At 38.1% G+C, this 24,215-nt stretch overlaps 3 protein-coding genes across 3 annotated transcripts; 2 read left to right on the top strand and 1 right to left on the bottom strand.

Moving 5' to 3' along the window:
• Positions 1 to 9,473: 9,473 nt before the first annotated feature.
• Positions 9,474 to 12,903, bottom strand: LOC107191755 (rab5 GDP/GTP exchange factor). Its single transcript, XM_015580896.1, has 9 exons — positions 12,725 to 12,903; positions 12,275 to 12,387; positions 11,796 to 12,053; positions 11,590 to 11,719; positions 11,420 to 11,517; positions 11,084 to 11,340; positions 10,863 to 10,994; positions 10,163 to 10,408; positions 9,474 to 10,090 (listed from the first exon to the last, which is right to left on the bottom strand). The coding sequence occupies exons 1-9, from the start codon at positions 12,901 to 12,903 to the stop codon at positions 9,698 to 9,700; spliced, it is 1,806 nt and encodes a 601-aa protein (XP_015436382.1). The 3' UTR covers positions 9,474 to 9,697.
• Positions 12,904 to 17,966: 5,063 nt separating this feature from the next.
• LOC107190617 lies at positions 17,967 to 19,011 on the top strand. Its single transcript, XM_015579487.1, is given in 2 exon segments — positions 17,967 to 18,197; positions 18,199 to 19,011. Coding segments are annotated over 2 exon segments (1,044 nt in total).
• A 1,178-nt stretch (positions 19,012 to 20,189) lies between these two features.
• LOC107191840 (glutamate--cysteine ligase regulatory subunit) lies at positions 20,190 to 21,662 on the top strand. Its single transcript, XM_015581012.1, has 6 exons — positions 20,190 to 20,523; positions 20,639 to 20,704; positions 20,789 to 20,906; positions 21,042 to 21,241; positions 21,324 to 21,438; positions 21,517 to 21,662. Exons 1-6 carry the CDS (start codon positions 20,434 to 20,436, stop codon positions 21,660 to 21,662), a joined length of 735 nt encoding a protein of 244 aa, XP_015436498.1. The 5' UTR covers positions 20,190 to 20,433.
• The last annotated feature ends 2,553 nt before the right edge of the window (positions 21,663 to 24,215 follow it).

Raw genomic sequence — 24,215 nt, 5'->3', positions numbered from 1 at the left:
GTATATTTACAATACTTTAGCGAGCGTAATGCCGATTGCCACGATTTATTGCCAGAAAGCTACTTTGAGTACAGATCGACCCCCACCCCCCACACACTAACACCGCCTACCAGTCGGTCAACCCATATGCAACGAGACGAGTTATTTTTTAAGTTCGCACGGGCCTCATGATGATTGTCACGTGAAGAAAAATATCCATGTGATCTTCGCAATAATAAAAATCATCCCATATTCTTCAAGCGGAGACATATGTTCAGATGATCTTTACACAAAGAGATATCTTCAGATGTTGATTTAAGTTTAAATTAGCGAACCGTAACTAGATGATACCTTGATTCGTGAAAAGGACACTCAAAAGAATATGTTCACATATAGTAAGTATAAAAGGGTATAATAACACGTTTTTATAGATATTTTATTTTGATAATTTAGTAATTTAATCCCACGACGATTCCTGAAACTAAACAAAGTACCACTGTTAATTTGAGTACTTATCATTCGCAACATTAATTATTTCATGTTAACAAATTTTCTCGAGAATGTTAAAAAATGCGACAGGTGCTTCCCGTTCACTACACTAATTTACTAAATACCTAATGAAAAAACTCCCGCGCACACGGGATAATTATCCTCAAAATCCTGACGAAAAAATTTATTAGTTGCTGTTCTTTTAACAGGCCAATATCCTTTGATTCTTTTTCATTTAATATGCAATAAAAATGATTCAACTTTGTATTAAGAAAAATTGAAAAACAAAGATTGGGTACTTATTAATTTAATAGAATGCAGTCATTAAGAAAATTATAAAATATGAAATTAGATCAAGCTTTTCAATGATATTCTCATTGGATACCATTTTTTATTATCCTTGTGTGATACATTGATTTATTGTGCAAGGAGGAAGTCGGAGGTTCTCACATTCCTCTACTAACGTTTCATTCATCATATATGTATTCAATATATTGCCTATAGAGGTTCATATACACAATGGACTCCAGAATAGGCATTGAATATTAAGAGCATTGATACTGCTTTGTCCAATTATAAAATGTTTATTAATTGTATGAGTAATAGAAAATGCTATTTATAAGAAGACTACCCTAGCTAAGAAATACAATTGGTCAATGTTACTATTCGAAGGTATGATAGCATACCCACATTCACTGTACTCGCCAAATTTAGGATATACAGGGTGTTCGACAACTAGTGGGAAAAAATTTAAGGGGTGATTCTTTGAGGCAAAATAAGACGAAAATCAAGAATAACGAAATTGCGAAAAATGCTTCGTTTGTTAGTTATAAGCGTTTAAAAATTGACCCAAATCATGGCAATCCGCGCGCACGGAGTGTCAGCGGATCACGGCTCATCAGGGGCGTACAGTCACTTTAAAGACTCAACGATGTGCAGGAAAAGTCGGTAGAACAGCTGTTTACTTACCCCGTAGAAGAGGTCGATAACTTGTGCCCGTGGTATTTGAGTCGAATTCACCTGTATCGCATTAACTCTGATTACTCCATAAAATTCGCAAGAAATGTAAATATCTTCTTACGAATATTATCGAGTAGAGAGGGTTAATGCCCCCTCTAGTTGTCACGTATCACAATTGTCCTGTCCACGAGTATCCATGAAATTAATCCGCACACGCACGTACACCACAGAAGTCCGCGAAAAGTGTCCACACACACTGAGCCATTGTCCCGTCCGCGAAAAATGTCCATACACACTGCGCGATTGTCCCGACCGCGAAAAATGTTCACACACTGCGCGATTAAGTAGACCCGCGAGCTGTTCCTCCGTTGGGTTTAACACTCTATAGGTTACACAAAACTAACACTCAAAATAATTAATTTAAAACTATTTAACACTAACTTTTATACTAATTTTTAACACGATGTAAATAATAAAATCTACAATATTTAATAAAACTTGCAATAATTAATCAAATCTACAATACTTAATAAAACCTACAATAATTAATAAGACTTACAATAATTAATTTGCACTATTTATAACGACGACATACGCGACACTACTAAATAATCACTACGTAATCGCTAAATAAACTAAAACTTAGTTTTCCGAAGATGAACTCTATTTGCTCGTAGAATGCAAAGGGCACCGTTCGGAAAGGACGACTGATATTGTTGAACTGATCCTCCCTCGTTAGGATCGATGTGGCGTAATAGGTCGATCCCCACTCTTTCATGGTCAATACTTTTTGGGAAGGAAAAACTGCATGGGAAAGTGTCTTGGAGGTCGTGTTTCTTTTCGTATATTCTTAGAGCAACATCTGTATTTTTTTCTCATACACCACTCGGGGCCTCGAGGCTACTTGGCCACGATGCCGAGGGTGTGCGAGTCTGGACATTATAAAACTGTCTCTTGTCTTTTGCAGGACAACCACCCGCGGATTTCCTGTAACGTCTTACTGCCATCGACGAAGACCTTGCCTATTGTGTTTTCGGCCGTCCTTCTAGACATTAACTTGTAAAAAGAACTTTCAACCTCGAATACCAATTCCATGTTAGAAAAGGTTCATATTACATCGAATGTATGTGTTTAACAATTTTATTTATTTTAGTTTCTTAGTTTCTTCATGCATCGTAATGAAGGTGCGGCAAATTTCATCTTAGTTTCATTTTAATATCATTATACGTTTTGTATGATCCATGTTATTTGCATATTATTTTTTTGCGGAAACAAGAACCTCAAACACTTGGAGTAAGATCGAAGTGGTAAAAAAATATGCAATGCACATAAAACATACAAAATCCATAACAAGACATAATATTGACATAAATATAGTACATAAATATTGACTTACTGTATGTTTTATGTGCATTGCACATTTGAAAGTTTCTGTATATTTCGATTTATATTTGTTATAAACAATAACAATTTGCATTATAAGACAACTGACAGAATGTTTAACAATATTCCTCAGAGAGGTAATTGTTATAACAATTACCTTATTAGAAATAATAAATTAATCGAGAAATAATTTATGGCACGCTCGAGTTTCCAGTGCGCTCAACTTTCGCGCACTTGTCCGTGCATCTGTGCGCGCAAGCTCGCGATTGCCGCGATCACATAAATACGAGCCCGCAACGAAGACCTCAGTTCACTCGCGTCCGCGGACCTCGTGGAGGTCTTTTCACGTCTGCTGACCACTGGTGGACACTGGCAGGTTGGATTTTTTTTGGTGACCAGTGGTGCTCAATGAGTCCTCCCTCTCTTATCCGAACTCGATTAATAAGTTCTAATCTCCTTTTTTAGCATCACCGACCATTGGCGCTCATTGGTAGTTAGTGGCCATTTTTTTTTTTTTTATAACGTAGGGGAAATGCCTTATGCACACCTCGAAGTCCAGGGGTAGGACTCCGAGGTAGTGTGGGACTCGCACCCACTAAAACCCCTACGACAACCTTCTCGGGCGGAACCGGTGGTGGCGGGATCTCTAACGAACACATCGCCACCACCGCACCTGTGCTCCTCGAGGATTCCCCTCGAGGAGCCCGTTCCGTGGGGGCGATCGAACGCCCCCCAAGGGTGACCTATACCCAGGTCACCCCCCTTCACCACTACGCCGGTGCCAGAGGACTGCACCCTGACACCGGCCCCACCCCGGGCCGCTTTGGATACAGTTGGGTACCCCACCCCAACTGCATCAGCGGCCCCGGCAGGCGAACGTGTGTACGGAGCCGGGAGGTACCAAGGCATAAGCCCCGGCTCCCCACGGCTCCGCACACACGCGCCCGCCCCACCCCCGCAGACCCAGCCTGCGAGGAGAGCGAGGCGGGACGCCTACGGAGGGACCTGCCCCCCGTCGACGTCGGCAGAGCCGGCCGTGCGGGTCCCCCGACCACGTCCACGGCTCCGCCTCGCTCTCCTTCTTTCGCGGCGAGCGAGATCGCGCCTTTCGCGATCCCGCTCATCGTCCTCCTTCCGCGAGACAACAGTCTCGCAGAAGGAGGACACCGCTTTCCAGGAGTCTACCTCCGCGCAGCACTGGTGGCACTCGCTTGTCGCCTCGGCTCCTATCCTACACAGGTACTCACCGAAACAACCGTGTCCGGTGAGCACCTGTGTGAGCCGGTAGGAAAGCTTGCCGTGCCGGCGGTCCAGCCACCCGTCCAAAACGGGCAAGACCGCGCCGACGGCTCGCTGCCGGGCGGCGCCGCTGTCAACCAGCTGGCGCCGCCACTGCTCGCGAGCGAACCGTCGAGCCTGGCGCTTCATTCGTTCGACCTCGTCGTCCGGCGGGTCCGTCCCATTCCAGCGGAGGCTCTGGAGACGCCGATATACATCGGCGTCAGCCTCCGCCTGGAAATCGAAGGGAACAGACCCCGCCAGGACGACCGCCGCCTCATGCGAGAAGGTGCGGTAGCCCCTCACGACCCGGATGGCTATACGGCGCTGCACGCGCCGCAATAGCAGCCGGCAGCGCCGGCCGGCCACCAGGTCGTGGGCCCATACGGGATGACCGTACAGGGGCATGGCCCGCACCACCCCCATGTATAGGCGGCGTACCTTCTCATCTGGTCCCCCGAGATTGGACATAAGACGACCCAGGAGGGTCGCCACGCCCTGAATCCGGGGGGCCAGGCGGTCGAAGTTAACTTCGAAGCGCCATCGGCTGTCCAGAATGAGGCCCAGATATTTCATCCGGTCCCCGATCTGGACGCAAGCGTCTCCTACTCGGACCCAGGCACTAGGGGCTCGCCGCGACAGAGGCAGGCCATGGAACATGACCGCCTCTCTCTTTTGCGGCGAGATGTGCAACCCCAGTGCCTGGATCCGGGCGACAACGAGTGCCACCCCCACCTCTGCCAACCGGATGGTCCTCATCCATTCCCTCCCGACCGCGATGATCAGAGTGTCGTCTGCATAGCAGACGACACTCACACCGGGCGGGAGGGGCCCGCGCAGAACCGAGTCGTATCCCAGGTTCCATAACTGGGGTCCCAGTACGGACCCCTGGGACACGCCTCGGTTGACCCTCCGTCTCTGGATCGAGCCCCCTTGGCCGGGGTACTCGATCCGCCTATCGGCCAGGTAGTCCGACAGCACGACCCGGAGATACTGAGGCACTCCGTGTTCACAGAGTGCCTCCCGGATCGTGTTCCAACGGATGGTGTTAAACGCATTGGCGATATCCAAAGATATCGCCAGCGCAACACCACCGCCGGAAACTGCCCGGCCCGCGAGGGAACGGACGTGGTCGATCGCATCGAGCGTCGACCGGCCCTCGCGGAAACCGACTGGCAGTCTGCCAGACCACCTCCAGCCATGCTCCTCGAGAGGCGGGAAGCGAGCACTCGCTCAAAAAGCTTCCCCGCCTCGTCGAGGAGGCATATCGGCCTGTAGGCAGACGGAGAGTCTGCGGGCTTTCCCTGCTTCGGGATGAGGTCCATCCGGTCCCGCTTCCAGGGCAGCGGGACCCGCCCTGACTGCATACAGCTGTTCAACAGTCGGGGCCCGAGGACGCGTGAGGCCCAACTCAAAGCGTGCGTCTATCACTGCGTTAAGTTACTGTAAGTTAAACTTAAATCATAATTCGATATTCATTATTAATATTGTTATATTCATATTCATCATCACATCGTAATGATAATTATTATTATTAATTTTAGTCTATCTATTAATAGACTTAAATTGTGACCATCCATTGTGCATACCAAGTTATTATTAATTCATTTTGCTCGTTGATTCTCTACACAGACTTGGGGTACGGGCAGTGGGTCTGTACACTAAGACTGTTTGTCGATCCCGCTGGTTTCTATTGAGAAGACAGATATCGGACGTGTTTAGTCTTTGCCTGGTAAGTAGGATTTGGAGAAAGATTCGTGCGTGCAAGGGTACGGAGTAGATGGAACAGAGAATTTCGCTTGCACTACCAGGCTTGTGTACTCCTTTAGTTCGGGTCTGGTACGCAGGTGACCAGCCTAAAGCTCCATGACAGTAAAAGATGGATCCGGGTTAGCGAGGTGTCGCCCGTCTTTCCTATTTTCTTAAACCAGGTTCTGGCGACAACACTTTCATCGCGATACTTGTTCATACTGTAGTTTAACGCGTAGTTCATCGTAGACTTAATAACTGCTTGGTATATAGAATATTAGGTGCGTAAACGAAATGATCGATGGAACTTTTTCCATTCCTTCTATCTCTTTCGTTTGAGTATTAGCGACTACGATGCGTTTAGTTGAAGTTATTTTGTATTAATAAATAGCATTAATTCGTATTAATTAGAATATTAAGATAATATTACTTCTAAGCTGAAGAACGAAGACAACCGTCGAGGGAACTTAGTTTTCTATAGGTTTAGGCTCAAGAAAGAAGTCATCCGCCGAGGGAGTTTAGTACCGATAGTATTACATAGTTAAGATTTAAGTTATTTATAAGGTTTATTCTGAAAGGTGGGTAGATGTAGAACTTGTGATTCCATCTACCTGCCTTGGGCCTCCACTCGCAGCAACCTCCTCGTGGTGAGGCCTGGGCAATCGGTATTATTGTCATCGGTAAAGTACTGTAAACTGAAGACAAAAACCACGTTCTATATTACATCGAACTTGGATTATTTTAGAAATCGATATGAGATTCAAAGTGTAAAAATGTCTAGTACTTTGAATGGTTTAGAAAAGTATTCGAGATAAAGATGTATGGAACTACTGAAAATTACTTTAGATTCCTTTTCCTTATTCTGTAAATTCTTTGATTGGAAAATGAATGTTGCTGGAAGTATGAACATTTTCACAGGACAATGATATAAATGGAACTTTAAAACTTTTTTAAGTTGCGACGACTGTCGCAGCTGGACGGAGGAAGGAGGCCAGCTCAGTCGGCTGCCAGGGGTCGAACGAATGAGTTTAGTCAAGTCCCGGCTTACAAGCTGGTTTTATTGGGCTCGCAAGGGTTACAATGTTCGGGGTCCTTATTAGCTATGCTTATCTCTAGTGTGATCGACGGCGGTGTGTACTCGGCGGTACAGTTGCGGCGGTGTGAACGCGGCCTAGTCGGCGCGGCTGTTTAGTCGGTCCGCGTGGCGGCGGTCTAGTTGATCGGCGCAGCGGCGGTCTGGTCGGTCCGGCGGTCTAGTCGGCGGCGCGGCGGTCCGTACTCCGTGGCCCGGTCGGCGTTGTGGTGGGGTGGTGTCCTCAACCGTGGGGCGGCCAGTGGCCGTTTCGTAGGTCGGGTGGGGAAGACCCGGTGTGTCCCTGCCCCCTTAGGTGATGACCTATGGGGGAGAGGGGTCAGGATGGACCGATCAGTGGGGTTCACCTACACTGTCGAAGGACCTTTGGTTGAAGGTTTACCTTCATGCGCTTGGACAGCGTCCGAGCGAATGAGTACCTTGGTGGATCCAAAAAGCAGAGAGCTCGAGTGAGGTCGGTTTAGGCCGGTTCGCAGGGAGTCGAGATCTGCGCCGACTGTGCCTCGCGTCGCGGTATTAGTAGCCGCGAGGCACAGTCTTATTAGCGAGAACCGCGAGGCGCGCGTATCCATCTCGCGGCCGCGACGGTAGTTGCCTCGCGGTGCCACGCTGGCGTCACGCGGGGACGTCGTAATGACTTAGTCGTTACAAAGTGTTACAGTGATATTTCGTTATATGTTCCATAATGTCAATAATATTTATTTCCTTGCAACATCCATAATTAATATAAATGTCAATATAACGAAATATCTTTTATGCGATGTTTGTGGTGTAATAAAAATCTGTGCTTCGATTACGTTTTTGATACGTACTACTCACTTATATGTATTAATATAGAATAAAAATATACTATTAGTCCGATATTTGAAAATATGCATGCGTTCGTTGTCACTGTTAAACTGTTGTAATAACAATGGAATAATAAAATAATTTACTCAAATGTACATAATAATACATATACATATCCATAAAAACAATATTAAACGCAATAACTTTTTTGTACGCGAAGAAAAACTAATATAAGTCCGTCGGGATTAGAACCCAAGACTCCTTTCTAATACGTATACTTTACAGCCAACGGACGGAAGAGAATCCGTTCACGACCATGGTCCCTTCTTAGATTTAACGTAGTTCACAAATTCACCGTTCTCATAACGTAGAGGGCAGCAGAAAATCCCTGACTTTTTACACTATCGGTATTTCAGAACATGAGACACGAAGTCCCATAAGATGATAGGTCTATCCTATACCTAGTCGGTGATAATACTCAGAATTCATGCTTTATCGGTAACGTCGGGTATTGACACTAAAATGGTAACAGAGCTACGTAGCCCTGCGAACGTGGGACAGAAAAAAGCATTGGGTGATAGGACTATTCATAGTAGTAATTACATTTGTAGATAAATAAATAATAATGGTTTTATTACATGTTTAGTAACACAAGCTTTTATCCAAAGGTGTATGTGTTAATCTATTTCTTTTACTACATATGCGAAACTATACTTCCTGCTTTTGAATCTTTTTTTCTTTTAATTAAACTACTATTTGCAACTAAAGATGAAGCAATAAACGAATAATATATTAATGACGTATGTAATAATAAATAAATAATAACGTATTAATAGATTAAAGTAATAAATTCAATATTATGTAAATACTTAATAAATTAGTCAAAATCGTTTTATTTAGTTAATATAATTTATATATACTGTTTTCTTAAAATCACCACTGGTTGGTATTTTCCCTTTAACTATATCCCACGCTGTATTAAGTTTAAATACAATTTTGTTATTCAATAAGTAAAATGTATAAGCAGTAAACTTATTTTTTCATAAATTATGTCTCAATCATTAGGAAATGTTTTCAATGTTTTTACATTTTCTTTCTTACAGTCCCCCCACCCCACACAAAAATTAAATGAATAATAAAAACAACAAATGTATTTATAACTCGAAATTTTCGATTATTCTTTCATATCTTATGTCAATAATACTGCTAGAATAAAAGTAATCAAAAAGCCAGTAAGGTATGGAATATTCATTAATCTTGCAAAACCTATAAAAAATCTCAACACTTCCAAGACGCTCAAGATTTCCAAGACCATTCAAGACTTTCAAGAGTTTTAAACTTTGAAGATTCGAAGTGATTCGAAGTTTTCGTCCGCGTACAGATTTGAAGCAATTCGAAGCGTTCCAAATCCTATCACTACTTATAACCCATTAACGTTTCTCTTTTATTGATATTAAAAATGATCATCAGCAATGAGTTAGGTTTAGGTTGTGCTATATACACCGCCTACGCCAGAATGAAGTGCACTCGTAATCTAAGTGTAACTAAAATTTTTTGCAAATATCTCGGAAACTCAGGCCGAACGGTGGTAACATGTGCAAGGAAAGTTCTTCATAATGATGACCTTGACAACATATTTCAAGGTCATTGAAATTATTGAGGTGTGCCTCTTTGTAAATAATTACCAAAAAAATCCATAAAATTGATGTTACACAAATGAATTATTGTACTCTAACAAAAGACAATATTTTTTATATTTCGTATGCAGTAAGATGGCGTAATCTGCATTGTGCTGCACTGCCTAAACAAGTCATCTACGCTCGTGCCCAGAATATCCTGGCCTATGACCAGAACGGTAAAAGTTATTTACATTACGTTTGTATGTTACAATCACTCTATTTCATTAATGAGATTGTGTACTCTGCACATAAAGGTGAAACATACTTTAAGATTCGTATTTCATTAAATAATATGTTTTTATACGTTATGAAAATAGTTTGTATAATTTTCACAATCAGCTTCTGTAGAATTCAGGGACAAATCCCCAGTACTACAAGGAATTGTAGGTATATTTGAACCCTGAATGGTAAATCCATGATACCCTTCCTTTTCTGGTTCTGTGACAGAAGCTAAATGCAAACGAGTTGGTACTAATAATTCATTTGTAGACTTCTCTTGCTGGCCATCGAAATCACACTGTGCATCTAAACTTATGAGACTAGTTTCATCCTCTGCTTTGCTCACATCAAAACTGTCATCACCCATAAAAGATGGAAAATCAAAAGTAGGAGATGGTGTCACACAATCATCGATTAAAGAGGTTCTCGCATCATTTTGTTGGGAGGAACTATTGACTATGGTAGAACAAACCTAAAACAAATTGTTATATCACTAATATTGCAGAAGTAAATGAAATAAATTTGTTTATAAGAAATGATTTACTTGTGGAACAATTGGAGGTGGCAACTGATAACTTTCGATATCTTCACAGTCCAGATTGGTTGGCAGTCTTTGACTATGTGTGATCAGCAATGGAGTTCTTTCCAAAACTGTATTTACTTCTAACTCAATTTCATCTTGAAATCGTAACATTTTTTCTTTTAAGTCTGATGTCTCATTGAGTATTTCTGTATTTTTAGTTTTTATTTCATCAAGAAGTGTTATGTCTTCACACATTAGGTGCAAACTCTACAAGGAATCGAGAAGTGTTAAGGTCAATGTCCCTATTTCTAATCACATCCCGATTTCTGCTTAGAACGTATATTTTTTGTTTAATGTAAAAAGTTAAATAATAGAGTAGTTATACAAAAAATTAATTAAATTAGTTCAGTATTTCCGTACAAAATGCTACAGCCCGCTGATCAGTAGATGACAGCATTTTAATAGAAATAAATTTAATAAGTGTGACTGTCGTAAAGAGCCGTGCGAAGAAATGTTTTTAAAAATACTTTTATTGAAATGCAATTATAAAGAGAAGTTTAAATTTTATATCTAATAAGTTTTTTTGTCGATTGTTGCATAAATAAATAATAAAATCAATCTCTGCGATAGCGAAACTCTTACATGATTAGAAATGGGGACATTGACCTTATATGAAAGAGAATTAATTTAATACACTAGAATTGAAGTATTTAGTATGTACCTCACATATCATTAAGGCAGATTCCCAAGTGTTCGCGGGTACTCGTTCTCCAGACATGTAAGCATTAAAGTCCTTTTCATCCATATTCAATGATTCAGCTGTTAAATTTTCAATGAAAGACACAGCACAACACTGCAAATTATTATATTTCTTTCAGTTTAAATTTTTGATATGAATTTAAGTATAATAAAATAAAATGTAATGATTATTACAACTTTTACCAGATTTGTGAAGTAATATCCACCTTCCCCTGTCATTAATCTGCTTGCATTACAAAATCTAGTGATAAAATTAATGTTGCTCTTAAGACGAGCAGGATTAGCTTTTAAAACAATGAAGATCAATGCAGGAAGAAATTCATCTGCAGATGCAGGCCCACCAACAGATAACTGAAGCATTAAAAATATGTTCCGACAGCAATAAATAATGCAAGAAAGTTTCTCTTGTGGAGCCTTTGCAGAATCCATATTTAATAAATCTATATCAATTTGGATAGTTTAATTAAAGTAATGTTGAAAACTTTTACTAATAATCTAATATATATTTTATGTACAAACCTGTTATGGAAGTATAAACAAGTTCCCTAACTTCAGAACTGGTTTCATGTATTCTACACTCTAAATTTTTTCCACTAACCCAATTTAGTTGCCTAATTCTGTAAAAAAATGTTATCTTAATTTGAAATTTAGACTTGGCTACAATATAAAAAAAAATAATATCAAAATACCTGTTTTGTATTGCTAAATCTTTTTCTTCGTCACTAGTGAAAGGAGGACAAAAAAGAATTCTGTAAAGTAAAGTCATTGCATATCTTTCTACGTAATCCAATAATTTTTCTTTAACTTCTGGTGTCATATCTAAAATAATTTTTAAATAATCAATATGTTTATTATTTGAGTACATAACGAACTAGTAACAAATTTCTAACAGTACCTGCATATTTGACATTATTTTCTAAACGCTTAGCAAATATTTGATAAAAGTTCTGTGTAATCTCTGAAAGTTCTTCTATTCTTTTTACATCCTTATTTTGAAGTATCTCAATTATAAAAGAATGCATACATTTTCTAACATCTCTTTCCGCTGATGTTTTAGCAATTATTCCTATTAGTTCACGATTTTCTGCTTTCACTTTTTCCAGATCTGAGTTATCTTTTGTTATTTCATACAGTAACTCTTGATATCCTTGTGCTTCTCGTAGAAAATAATATCTTATAATAATTTCCAATTCATTTCCCTTTTAACTTTTTTTTAAACTTTCAAACTATGTAACTTAAATATAATATAAATTTGTTAAATAAAACGTAAAAAGAAATATGAATCTTACATTTGCTCATTAAATGAGTCACATGAGAAATCAATCAAAACTTAAACAGAACATAAATATAAAAAGCAATAAATTAAATATGTACCTTTTGTACTTGGTTTACGAAAAGATATGTTCAATAATTTGTATTTCTTCTCTTGTACTTTCTTCTCCTCATACTTTTGTTGAGCATTAATTGTGCTCCTATTTGAAGAATTACTACAACATTAATAATAATGCTGATTATAATAATAATTATAGTAATGGTCCTTGATAATATACTTCTTAAACTATTAAATTTATCAATTGGTAATTCGAAAATTATCCTTATTATAAAATCTCAAATATAAATAATATCATCACTTTAATTTATAATATGGTGCAAGCTCGTATTACTGTTGGAGTACCTACGAGTTCGATTAAAACTATACCAACTACACTTACACAATTTGTTACTACATGATACAGACATTATAAATAAGATTTGAAAAAATTTTTCAAACTATGAACTATGTCACATTATATTATTAAGTTATAATTTAATAAATAGACATACGCATCGTATCCTTGTCCATAAACATTACACTCTGTTTGAGATCTTTGTTTTTGTAAAAATTCTCGATGACATTTGCTACAATAACCTTCCCATTCATCATTTCCATAAAATCCACAACCATTCTTACACTTAAGATCTGCTTCATCAATTCTTAAGGAAGGTGTTTTTGTTGAATACATTGTGAAAAAAATTTTTTTATACGGCTTTATGGACGTTCCTGGAGCACACTTTTCATTTCAAACGTACAACATACTGGAATATACTTGCTATCTCTGATAGCAGTCATCATATTTTGATGCGGTAATTGTGAAAACGCATGCGTGAATTGGTACCAATCATGGACATAGGAATAAAGGGACGAAGCATAGACCCCTACTTTGCGGCAAGGGGAGTGTAGCCATTTCCGCGGTGCGGAAGCATGGTCACGTGGCACACTGGTGCCACGTTGGTGATTGGTTATAGTATACATGCGCGAAATTTCAAGACGAAACTTTTTAGTTTCTTTACAATTATAAATATACGATAGAACATTTTCAGTAAAACAGAGAAACAAAGTGTTTTATTTATAAATCAACATACTGAAATGTTAATGGTGGCATATTAATGCATGTCATCGAGATGTCAGAATTACATGGTTAAAAGTTAGAATTTATAGATACAACAAATATTTATTGTTTTTGTTCGGTATTTAATTTTGCAACTACGCAATGAATTCAGTAAGTTATGTAATATTATTATTTGATAAGATTTGTAAATAAATAAAACACTACTATTTAGAAATAGCAATAACTAGAAGAACATCTTTTATTTTTCTGCTCTTAAAAATGTGATTTAACGAATTTTGTAACAGCATGTAACTAGCGAACGTGGAAGTAAATATTGGACGGAGTTTTATAATGAAATATTACAAATTTTATTATAAAATGTCAATCTAAACCTAAATATTGGTAACACATTCTTTAATAAATTTTAGACCTGTTGTTGAGCCTGTATGTGCAGGGTGTTTGAAAATTCTGTGTCACGGCTACCATAGCGTTATTACACACCTTTGGATCAATGGAGATTTGCAAAAGAAAGCGACCGCAAAATTGACCGTGACCTTGAAATTCAAGGTCAAACTTTTCATTATTGCATCGTATTCTACTCGCCACGAAAATAAAAAGTCTGAAAGGAACCATGGATCGCAACTCAACCGTTCTTTTGGAAAATTATGTTAAAGTTGCATAAGTACTTGGACACGCTTTATTTGCAATTTACTTGCATATTTCAGTCATATGCAAGGTAAATAGCATTTATTGTCGCACGTAGACATCCCAGATACACCATTATATGTCCCATATCTTCCGTTCTGTCTTTCTTCCTATAAAACGTTCTCAGTTCGTCGTCCCACATACGTACAGATCAGCGCACTTCCGAGACGTCAGCTGTCTCGTATAGTACAGTCGGAATACCAACGCGCAATGATCACGTGACTGACTGCCAGCGGGTCATCCTCACCGCTCGGCGGATCTTCCAGGTCAGTATAGCGAGTATAGTTGTTTCAAAGATATAGCGTTAGCCATAACCTGACCGACCCTAAAGTTTATGTGTTTCGGTACTCTAATCCTGTCACTCGATACCCTTGAGTTGTAAAAACTGTGCATCGTTCAGGGGCGTACGACGACAATTTGGGACCGGTTTTTCAGTTTTAATATAATTACACAAGTTTTTATAGCGTATTAATTTCAGATTCAATTCTTTATCTGTTTACACTGTAATTCGATCGTTGGTCACCGGTCTTTCACGTTCAGCCCTCAGCCCCTCGGCGCTTAGCAGCGCGTTTATACGTGTTGGCCAAAGTTATTCGAAGATTTATTCGAAGCCTACGAATAAAACCTCGAATAACAATTTTAGTCGTTGTTATAATTGGGAAAAAGTTACTTTTTATTTAAATGGGAGGCAGTCATCAGAAATCTTTCAAAAAATGAAATGATTATAAAATGATAATTTATAACTGACTAATCACACGACAAAATTAAATGGTATCGAGTGAAGCAAACCATGGGGCTAAGTGTATGCATTTTAATACATCGATGTAACTAAAAAATGCAGTCGCACCCTATTTTTAAATGAAACCCTAAACTTTTAGCGGTCCTAGTCGATACAATTTTTCGGTCCGTACAAATAATTATTAGGATACTTATTAGTCTTAAAACTGTTAGTTTGGAACTTATGATTTTTGTTCCTCCGTCCTATTGATGCATAAGTTTCGGACAAACCTTCGAATAACTTTGGCCAACACGAATAAACGCGCTGTTTAACACCGAGAGGCCTAGGGCTAAACGTGAAAGACCAACGACCGACGATCGAAATACAATGTAAACAGATAAGGAATAGAACAATACGCATGCTTGAATATTTAATCTTTTATAATTTTCAGTATACATTCATTAAAGTGTCACGAATAAACTGAGGAGATTCTGCCGGTGGAAATGAGTCCAAACACGACATCATTCGGACTATTTCCAATAATATATCATTTTTATTCGCAACATTACGTATGAGTAAAAATTGTTCAGTTACACTCGAACTTAGACGCATTTTCATCGGGAGAATCTCTTCAATTAATTCGTGACACTTTCATACCGAAGAAATGAGATATTCGCAAATGAAAAAGCAAAAATTTGTTGTTTGCAAAATAGATAGTAAATGGTCTTTTTACACAAATATTGTAGTACCAAAAAATTTCTCCTGATCTGTTTTATAATAATCAATGGTCACATATCTTAATAACAACTTATTAATAAGGAGCAATTGAAATAATGTTCTTGCATACAGGTTAGGTATGATGTCATTGCAAGGCTATGTGAGAGCTATGGCGCTAAGGAGCCGAAGTTGGGGCCTCGGAGGAAGTACCGAAATTTCCTCTCCCGGTGTTCTTCATCGGGAGACCGCGCTGGCCAATCGAGGACAGAAATCTCCGGATGGTGGTCGAACCACTGCATGGTGTGAACCAAACGAAATGTCGGCATTTCTTCTTCGGAGTATACATCTCGGAGATTTGGGAGGAATATGTTCTCCAAAATGTCTACATACTCCTCCGAATTCATACGTGGTGACATTTCGATCAGTTCACCAGGACAATGCGCACTGATCCAACCCCACAATGCACACGTGATGCGCCCACTTCGCTCGAGAGGAATAACATACCTCAGATCAAGCCGTCGATTGGCTGGTCGCCACACGTACGGTCTTCTGTCGGTTGACGAGCAGAATACCTTCTCGTCCATCGAAATGGTGGTATCCCATTCTTCCGTGGATGTCGTTGATTGTTGCAGAGCAAAGCCAACGCGAGCATCGCTATGACTTTGGCTCAATGCAATTTTCCGAGCGGACTGATAACATCTCAAGCCGGCCTCACGGAGGCGGCGTCTACCGGTCCACTCGGAAATCGGCAGGGTTAATGCCGAAACAACGTCTCCCACGGCAGCAGAAGGATTTTCATCCATTTGTTGGATAAGAATGTTGTCCTGCAACACGGTGGTTCTCCTCGGTAACTTCAAGCCCTTACAGTGGTTCTCCAATGCCACTGTACCTCCTTGACTCCACTTCCTAATCCAAAGTCGCACTGTCTTCTCAGTGCAGGGAATAAATGTACTAATCTGTTGGACGGTCCAACCAGATTCGAAAAACGCGGATATACGGCCCCTATCAACCGGTGATAAATTAGGGGCCATCATGAAACTCTAAACACACGATGCACACGATATTAAACAACTGCGTTGTACTGAAGAGCAAGGAAGAATGATCTGTCCTAACAGAATGCTAACACGTGAGCTGTGGTAGACTTCATTTGTTTTTGGAGGTTGCGTATCACTTCGCCGAGACGCGAGTGATAAAAAAAGATGGTGCCAGGGAGCGTTGAAGTAGAAGAAGAACAGGCGCAACTTTTAATTTAAAGAATGACCGAATTGAATAACACCAACGTTCAAGTTTAAACGAGAAAGTTAAAAGTTCCCCACCGAGTCGTCGTAATAAAATCTACTTCTACCGCGATGTTACAACTCACGTTCTCCTCCGAAAATCTGTCGACCAATTCCGTAATTCAATCCATCCCTTGATTACTTCCGAAATAATCAACAACTAATGATAACAATTAAAACATGATACTGTATGAAGGGTTCAGATTCATCCGACCATCTCACGTATTCTACAATTCTCGCAGTTCCATTAACCTGAAATGCATTTTGGGGTACTGATGAATATACTAACCAGTTTAGGAAAAGAAATTAATTTTTAATGTGTAAATTATTTATTACATCAATGAATAATTCGGTATACGGTTTATGTGGTATCCCATTTACTGCAATTTGTATCCTGCCGACCGCAACCAGGGACCCCTTAAACATAGATAAGACGAGGATGTGCCGTAAAAGAGGAGAACCGCAAGTGCGAGAAGAACAAACTTATGCGACGGTTTTCGCGCAGTCGAGCAGGGTCGGTTTCCCTACGTTGCTGCTATAATGGGAGAGATTGTTTCGCCAATCGTTCAATGGACAACGATGGCACCACTGAACAATGACCGATACACGTTGGCACAGCCGACTCTAGTACTAGCCGTGCTAAAGGTAAAAATGGCAACAATGCGAGAGTCCGGCTTGAATATACCATAGACATATATAAACGGAGCATTAGCTGCCACTTTGGGCGAGGGGACCGTAGGATTGGAGGGGAAAAGACAGCGGTCGTTAGATATACGTCGGTTAGCTTCGGATGCATTCGGCTGGATTCGGCTCGTTATTAATGGCTGGTGGGCTGTGTGCCGTACTATTATTTCTATACAAACTACTATTATTCATATATCTATACAAACTACATGACATACGGAATTTTTAACGTATAATAAGTATATTCTTTTCATCTCTTATAGCATACATGTATGTAACGTGATTGTATACCCGAATAGCACCGTAATGGAACGAAGTTATCCGATTTATAACTAACCACCCCCTTACTACGAATCTTACTCCCCCGCTCAGTTCATGCTCCGTCTATATATGTCTATGGAATATACCCAACCCAACCTACCATATCAGCCTCCCAGACCTCTCGCTTTCACCGGCCTCCCGGCTACTCAGTCTCCCTCTACCGGCCTCTCAGTTTCCCGCCTATCCTTCAAATGTGTAGATTATTGTAATCCTCCGAAATGTTTATAATTTGTTATATTTTAAGAAATTGTTTATAATTTTCATGTTTATTAATAATGCCACGGCGTTGTTGTGTTCCCAATTGTAAGGGAAATTATGATAGTACGTTAAAAGATAGTAATTATATATCTATATTTTCCTTCCCCAAAGATGAGGAATTGCGGCAAAAATAGATGGCGGCTATTCCTTGTAAAAATTGGACACCAACAAAATATTCTGCCGTTTGCAGTCTGCATTTTGCAGAAAGTGCTATTCAAAGGTTCCAAGGTATTCTATCACCCAATGGTGGTACTGGAAAATGTTTTGTTGAGGTGTCCAAGACTTATAGCGAATGCAGTACCATCCATTTTCCCCAATTTCCCTTCTTATTTTGTAAAACATGTGCTACCACCAAGAAAAGATCTTGTAGACCGAGATCAAGAAATCATTGAAAGGAATGAAAATTTAGTCCAAGAATTTACAAATTCATATTTAATTAGTAATTTCTCGGATTTAATAAATAATCATGAAGAAAAGCTTGTATTTTCAGACTGTTGGACTACTAAAATAACAAATTCAAAAATTTATTTTTGTATGCTCGTATGTAATGATAATTCTGACTTTTTGATTCTAAATACACAAATTGTGATTAGGGAACACATGAAATTACAAATTTTTCAAGAAAACAATGAAGTTTCATTCAATGATTTAAAGTGGGTACTGCCTATTGATAAGAAATTATCTAGGTGGTCTCAGCTTCAAAATTTATTAAGTAGATATAAAGTATTACAGAGTCCACATTCTACCACTGATATATGTCTTATTGAAAAACATTTTGAGAAATCTCTAGAAGAACTTAATAAGGCATATATTATTGCAGAATCAATTGAATGTGCTTATACCAAAAATCTTGAAGTAGTAAGAGATCAAATAAGACAAATAAAAAATAAAAAAAAAAGATATAGCTCTTGCACCATTATTATGGCTTTTTCGTTATATTGCCAATCGTCAGCTGCATACAATTGCTTGTCCAATTGTGTTGTAGATGATTCCATTAAAATTTACATATCTGGTTATGGGTCCCATTCTGTTGCTAAAAAATTAAATTGCAATATATGTTGATTATTAATTGTGGATGGATAAAGATAAAACTGTAGGTGATGTATGTTTTGATCACTTACAAAGAGGGGGCCTTTCTGTTCCCACTGAAGAAGTGATAACCTCATTTATTCATATGTATGCAATAATGGAAGCCATAATAAATGACAGCAATTTGGAATCTCAATTTTTGCAATCTGAAAACCATAAACATATTTTATGTAAATTAACATATATTAGTATTCAATCAGATACACATTATTTAGCATTTTCAGATACATGCATTTGTGGTCAAAGTTACCACAGTATTTTGTTTAAATTATTGTCCATTTTTTCGAATATTTTATTAAATGATTATGTGAAAACTGTAAATAATAAACTGTTCTCTAACACGAGTTTATAATTAACTGCATAATTGTTCCTTTCAATAGCGAATTATCCTAACCTCTTTTCCACATGTCCCTTAGCCTGTTTGGCATCATACAAATAATTTTGTCTATTTCAGGTTTCTATTAACTTATACATACCTTTATCAATTTTTAAATGCTTCAATTTGGTTCAAAGATGGTTTTATCATGCTTCACACTTATATTTTCTTGAAACCACTGTAAATATTTCAAATATAATGCATCACAACACCAAACTATTCAGAGTGTCCACAAAATATATACCACATTTATAAATATTAATATACATCTATGTATATTACTTCTACTTACTATAGTTATGATATTTATGTATTCCTTATGCATAATTAATCAAAAATACTGTGTATTAGTATGGTTTTATGTAAAAAATAAGGTTAATTATAACACTCTTACGTTAATTAGAGCACAAAACTCTATTCTTGAAAATAGGACTCCCGAATCTGCCATGAGCGGTGTTGCCACGTTGTTCAGCACGGCTAGTACTAGAGTCGGCTGTGTTAGTACTAGAATCGGCTGTGACGCAGCCATTGTATTGATAACACATGACACATCTAAAAAATATTGCGCACTAGAATTAATATCTCACAAATGAGAAAAATTGTAGATCATGTATTGATTATTATTTAAGTGTTATATAAAAACTACTCACTTCTAAGAAATGTTTTATTGGTCTAATTGAAGATTATTTGAATTGATACAATATAAATAAATATAAAGAATCTACTGAATTTACGTATGATTGAGTTATGCTAAATTTTATGTGTCATTAAGACATTTAGGAAGTCCCAAATAGTAATATGTACATATATCTGTACGTGTTACTTATCTTCGTGGGAATATTTGACGTGATACCGTTATCATAAAGCGGAAAGTTATCTATTAGTTAGACAAGTCATCTAGGATTAAACCCATTATGAGCAATTAATCCCATGACTGCGATCTACGATATTAGTTGTCACGCCTTCATTCAGTCATCTTTTCCACACTTCAGTGATATCTTTAAATTTTGTGCCATATTATGTTGTCACAGAACGTATTAATATGTACGGGGAATATACTGTCCTTAAACGAGCCGAAAACAAAAGCAAGCCAGAATCCTACAGATGAGGTCAGTTTATATATGTTATTTAAAAATAAAATGAATTGTAATTCTTGAGGTTATGTCGTTTTTAGTACTGAAATGTCCTGTCACTATTTACGTTATTTATGAAATATTTTTACAGTTAACCGAAACATTAAAAATTGTTCTACGAGACAATGAAAGTAGTGGTGAGAAAAATCTGGTAACTGTACATATGAATGTTTCTTATTTCATTTTAAAATTCTACTATTTTAATGTATTGCGAAATTCTTACAAATTTTTTCATTTTTAGATTAAAGGAAAAAAAGATAATACTTTGCAAGATATCAACAGAGAGGAAGTTAAAATAACTGTGAAAGTTTTCATGTCTTCACCTGATGTGAATTTATTGAAAGAAACTATAGATCAAGGTACAAAAATCTTACCTTATTGCTTTTTATACTAAGTTATAGTCGATTTATTGTTTATTGTGGAATATAATCATATATAAAATTTATTCTTTAATATACTTTTGCGATTTTTAAAGTATAAATATTTATTTTTAGTTTGCAGTTTTTTAAATACAAATGCAATTGAATCTCTGGTAATTGCCTATTCAGGCAAAGAAAGTTCTGAAGATTTATTATCATCATTGAAACAATTATGGACTGGAATAGAGGAGTATGTTAAAATTGGTAAATTGTCAAGCGTTGGCTTAAGTGATATCAGTGCAAATGAATTTATTGACTTATTCCAATGGGCAAATGTAAGATACTGATAATTCATATTATTTCTGTGATTACATATGCAATATCAAATACATGTCGTATCTTTTATTTCTTGCATAGGTAAAACCTAACATTGTACAAATTAGTTTAGCTACATGTTGTGTTGTACCACCAGCTTTACAGACATTCACTAAAGAAAATGATGTGCAGTTGTTAACACACAATGATCCTGGCCGTAAGTTTCTTTTATTATGTTTATTAAAAGTAAAATATATGGATTATTGTGGCAATTATTTTTATGTCCTACTTGCAGAAATTCTTCCTAAGGAAGAATTAAACAGAATATTCGATACCAATGTTAGTTTACATTGGGTTGCAAGATATCAAATTCATGTTAAGTGTCGTGGCATTTTATCTTCAAAAGGATATTTAGTGTATATAAACAAAACAACAACATAATATATTCTTTAATGACCGTACTATAACATAATAGGTGATTATAATTGTTATGATACAAATATGTTCATATTTATAATTGTGAGAATATTGCACATAGAGTTTCTTATACATATAATTGATTATTAATTAAATCACTTATTCATAAGGTAATATGATTAATGTAAAACTGTTGATATGGTTAATAAATTTCTGCAATTGTAATGTTTCATGATAAAATTTATGTTTTATTAATGTAGTTAAATATTTTAAATTTGCTACAAGATTCTACACCAGTAATTCTTTGATGTCTACATTGTTAATTGAGTATTACCTGTTTGACAATATAAAATAATATATTGTACTAATGTACCATTATCTATGGAATCTCGGACGCACATATAAATTTTCACCAGTAGTCAACGAACGCAAAAGTAAACGTAAAGTTGCAAGAGCGGCGCGAAGTTGTTGAGTAGTGTTGGGCATGTGCGACAGACAAAATTTTAAGTGACTTACTAATTACGAAAATTTTAATATTTATGCACTTATAACTTATTTAGAACTGGAAAGCATAATAAATGAAAATTCTAAACAATACATGACAAAGCTTTTACTTTATTTTCGAGATAATAAAATTATTAAAAGAAATAAATTTTGTTTAATGTTCCTATTTATAATTTAAGCACTAAGGGTATGAATATATGCAATCATTCGTGACAATTATGTTTATTAGTATTTATCTTCCATAAAAAAGTTGTGTTTTATTGGATTAAATATTTCAACAAATTTTCAGATGTTTTTACTCAACATTAGAGAAGACAAGGAATAAATAATTTAATAATTCCAGTGTCCGGAACTTTGTATTTACAATGTTTTAGGAAATTAAAAACAGTTTAAAATACCAACTCTTAATATTAGAATCTTCTTAATCGTGAGATCTATAATTGTTTAATAAAATTAACCACTACGAAATTGATATCAATGAAATTTAATAATTGAGTATTTTAATTGGAGAGAACCGATAAAAATGATGGAAATAATCATAAAGAAACAAATGACATCGTAGGTGAAATTTAATATTGTACAATAGGTCGATTGAAGATACTGTATCAAACAGATGGTTACAGCCATCGCTAGCAGTAGCCGATCGGGAGACCACTAGGCAGCGGAGACACAAGGAATCCCTTCGTTTTATATGTGTGTCCCCAGCGTCGTCCTCGTTGTCGTCGTCGTCGTCGTCCTCATCCTCATCCTCGTCGTCGCCGGTGCCGCCGCCACGGTCGTCGTCGTCGTCGTCGTCGTCGTCGTCGCAGGCCGGCTCGATACCTATATGCGGGCCGATTTTTCGTTTTGCCACCGGCTGCCTTCTCGGATCTTTCCTTTTCCTGCGCGTTCTGTTACTCTGCTCCCGCTCTGGGGCCCTTTTGCGTTAAGCCGCACCGCGTGCACACACGAGAAGAGGAGAACGAAACGATGGGACGGGACTTCGGGGGACTACGGATAGCGTAAACGCTCCTCTCCGGCTCCCTCGATTCTCGTTCTACCCTCGTCTTTCGTTCTCCTCCTCCCCGTTGCTCCTTTTCCAACAGCATACACCTTCCTGCGTTCATCATTCCGCCATCTCTCTGACTCTTCCCCCGTTCATGTTTAGTGTTCTACTTGAACACATTCGACGGCCGTACCTTCCCTCTTTTTCCCCTTTTGTCCTTCTTCCCTTCTGTTCCCTGCCCCTTTGCCTCTCTCTATTCACCACTTTTGGGATCGGTCTCTTTTCAACTCTTCTCTGATCTTCCTCCTTCTGGTCACTGCAAAAGCGGGCGGGGTATGCGAATGCTGCGATACTATGTTATGCCTCCGGACCGCGGGTCTGACATACTTTGTATGTTAATGCCACATAATGTCGGTTTTGTTTCTCTTTTTAGCATTTATTTGTTCGGCTTCTCGGACCTTTTGCAGGGGCGCGCACGAACCATAGTTCGTACCGCGCCTTGATCGCTCTGCTATTTCGCGATCTGTGGCTATCCTAATTTCCTTTTTTTTTCTGCTTTCCTATCTGGGGAGATAGTGTATGTCCTTTGCGTTCTTATTGAAATTCATCCGGAAGTTATCACCTTACATTTCTCTTTAACATTCTGTTGACCTAAAGCATAGTTTCCCAACCTTTTTCGGCTCACCGCCCCTCTTCACAATTTTTTTTTGTTCAGGGACCCATTTGGGTAAACTATTTCTATTATCGAAATTTCCAAGTGTAATTGTGCATGTAATCTTTGAATCTTAAGAAGTTAAATTGAAAATAAAAAAATAAAATAACTAGAACGCACCCTCAGATGTCCTCAGCACCCACTTTGGGAATCTATGACTAAACGTTGAAGCAATGTATGGTTGTGCCTAAAATCCTTCGAACCTTGTCATACTACTAGTAACAACGAACGAAATGTAGCATTCTTGATCAGTGTTTGGTGTCTTCGATACTTAAATTGCTGCCGAGTTTACCCCAGATTGAGAACGCGTCAATGTCTACACTAGACGTCAAGATTATTCATTATCAATTTTACTGCAGACGGTAAACCGAACTGA

Source organism: Dufourea novaeangliae, unplaced genomic scaffold, assembly GCF_001272555.1.
Source record: "Dufourea novaeangliae isolate 0120121106 unplaced genomic scaffold, ASM127255v1 scaffold13, whole genome shotgun sequence".
In the NCBI taxonomy this organism is placed as follows: domain Eukaryota; kingdom Metazoa; phylum Arthropoda; class Insecta; order Hymenoptera; family Halictidae; genus Dufourea; species Dufourea novaeangliae.
The sequence above is the reverse complement of the archived record's forward strand: the minus strand, read 5'-3'. Positions and strand labels throughout refer to the sequence as shown.

Excerpts from the sequence above, each read along its gene's own strand:
- LOC107191755 (XM_015580896.1), bottom strand. The coding sequence starts at position 12,903 with ATGTATTCAACAAAAACACCTTCCTTAAGAATTGATGAAGCAGATCTT. Across the intron at positions 11,720-11,795 it reads AAATAATGTCAAATATGCAG|ATATGACACCAGAAGTTAAA; the intron begins GTACTGTTAGAA and ends AAATTATTTTAG. Across the intron at positions 11,341-11,419 it reads TGTTTATACTTCCATAACAG|ATTTATTAAATATGGATTCT; the intron begins GTTTGTACATAA and ends AAATTGATATAG.
- LOC107191840 (XM_015581012.1), top strand. The coding sequence starts at position 20,434 with ATGTTGTCACAGAACGTATTAATATGTACGGGGAATATACTGTCCTTA. Across the intron at positions 20,524-20,638 it reads GCCAGAATCCTACAGATGAG|TTAACCGAAACATTAAAAAT; the intron begins GTCAGTTTATAT and ends ATATTTTTACAG. Across the intron at positions 20,705-20,788 it reads GTGAGAAAAATCTGGTAACT|ATTAAAGGAAAAAAAGATAA; the intron begins GTACATATGAAT and ends TTTCATTTTTAG.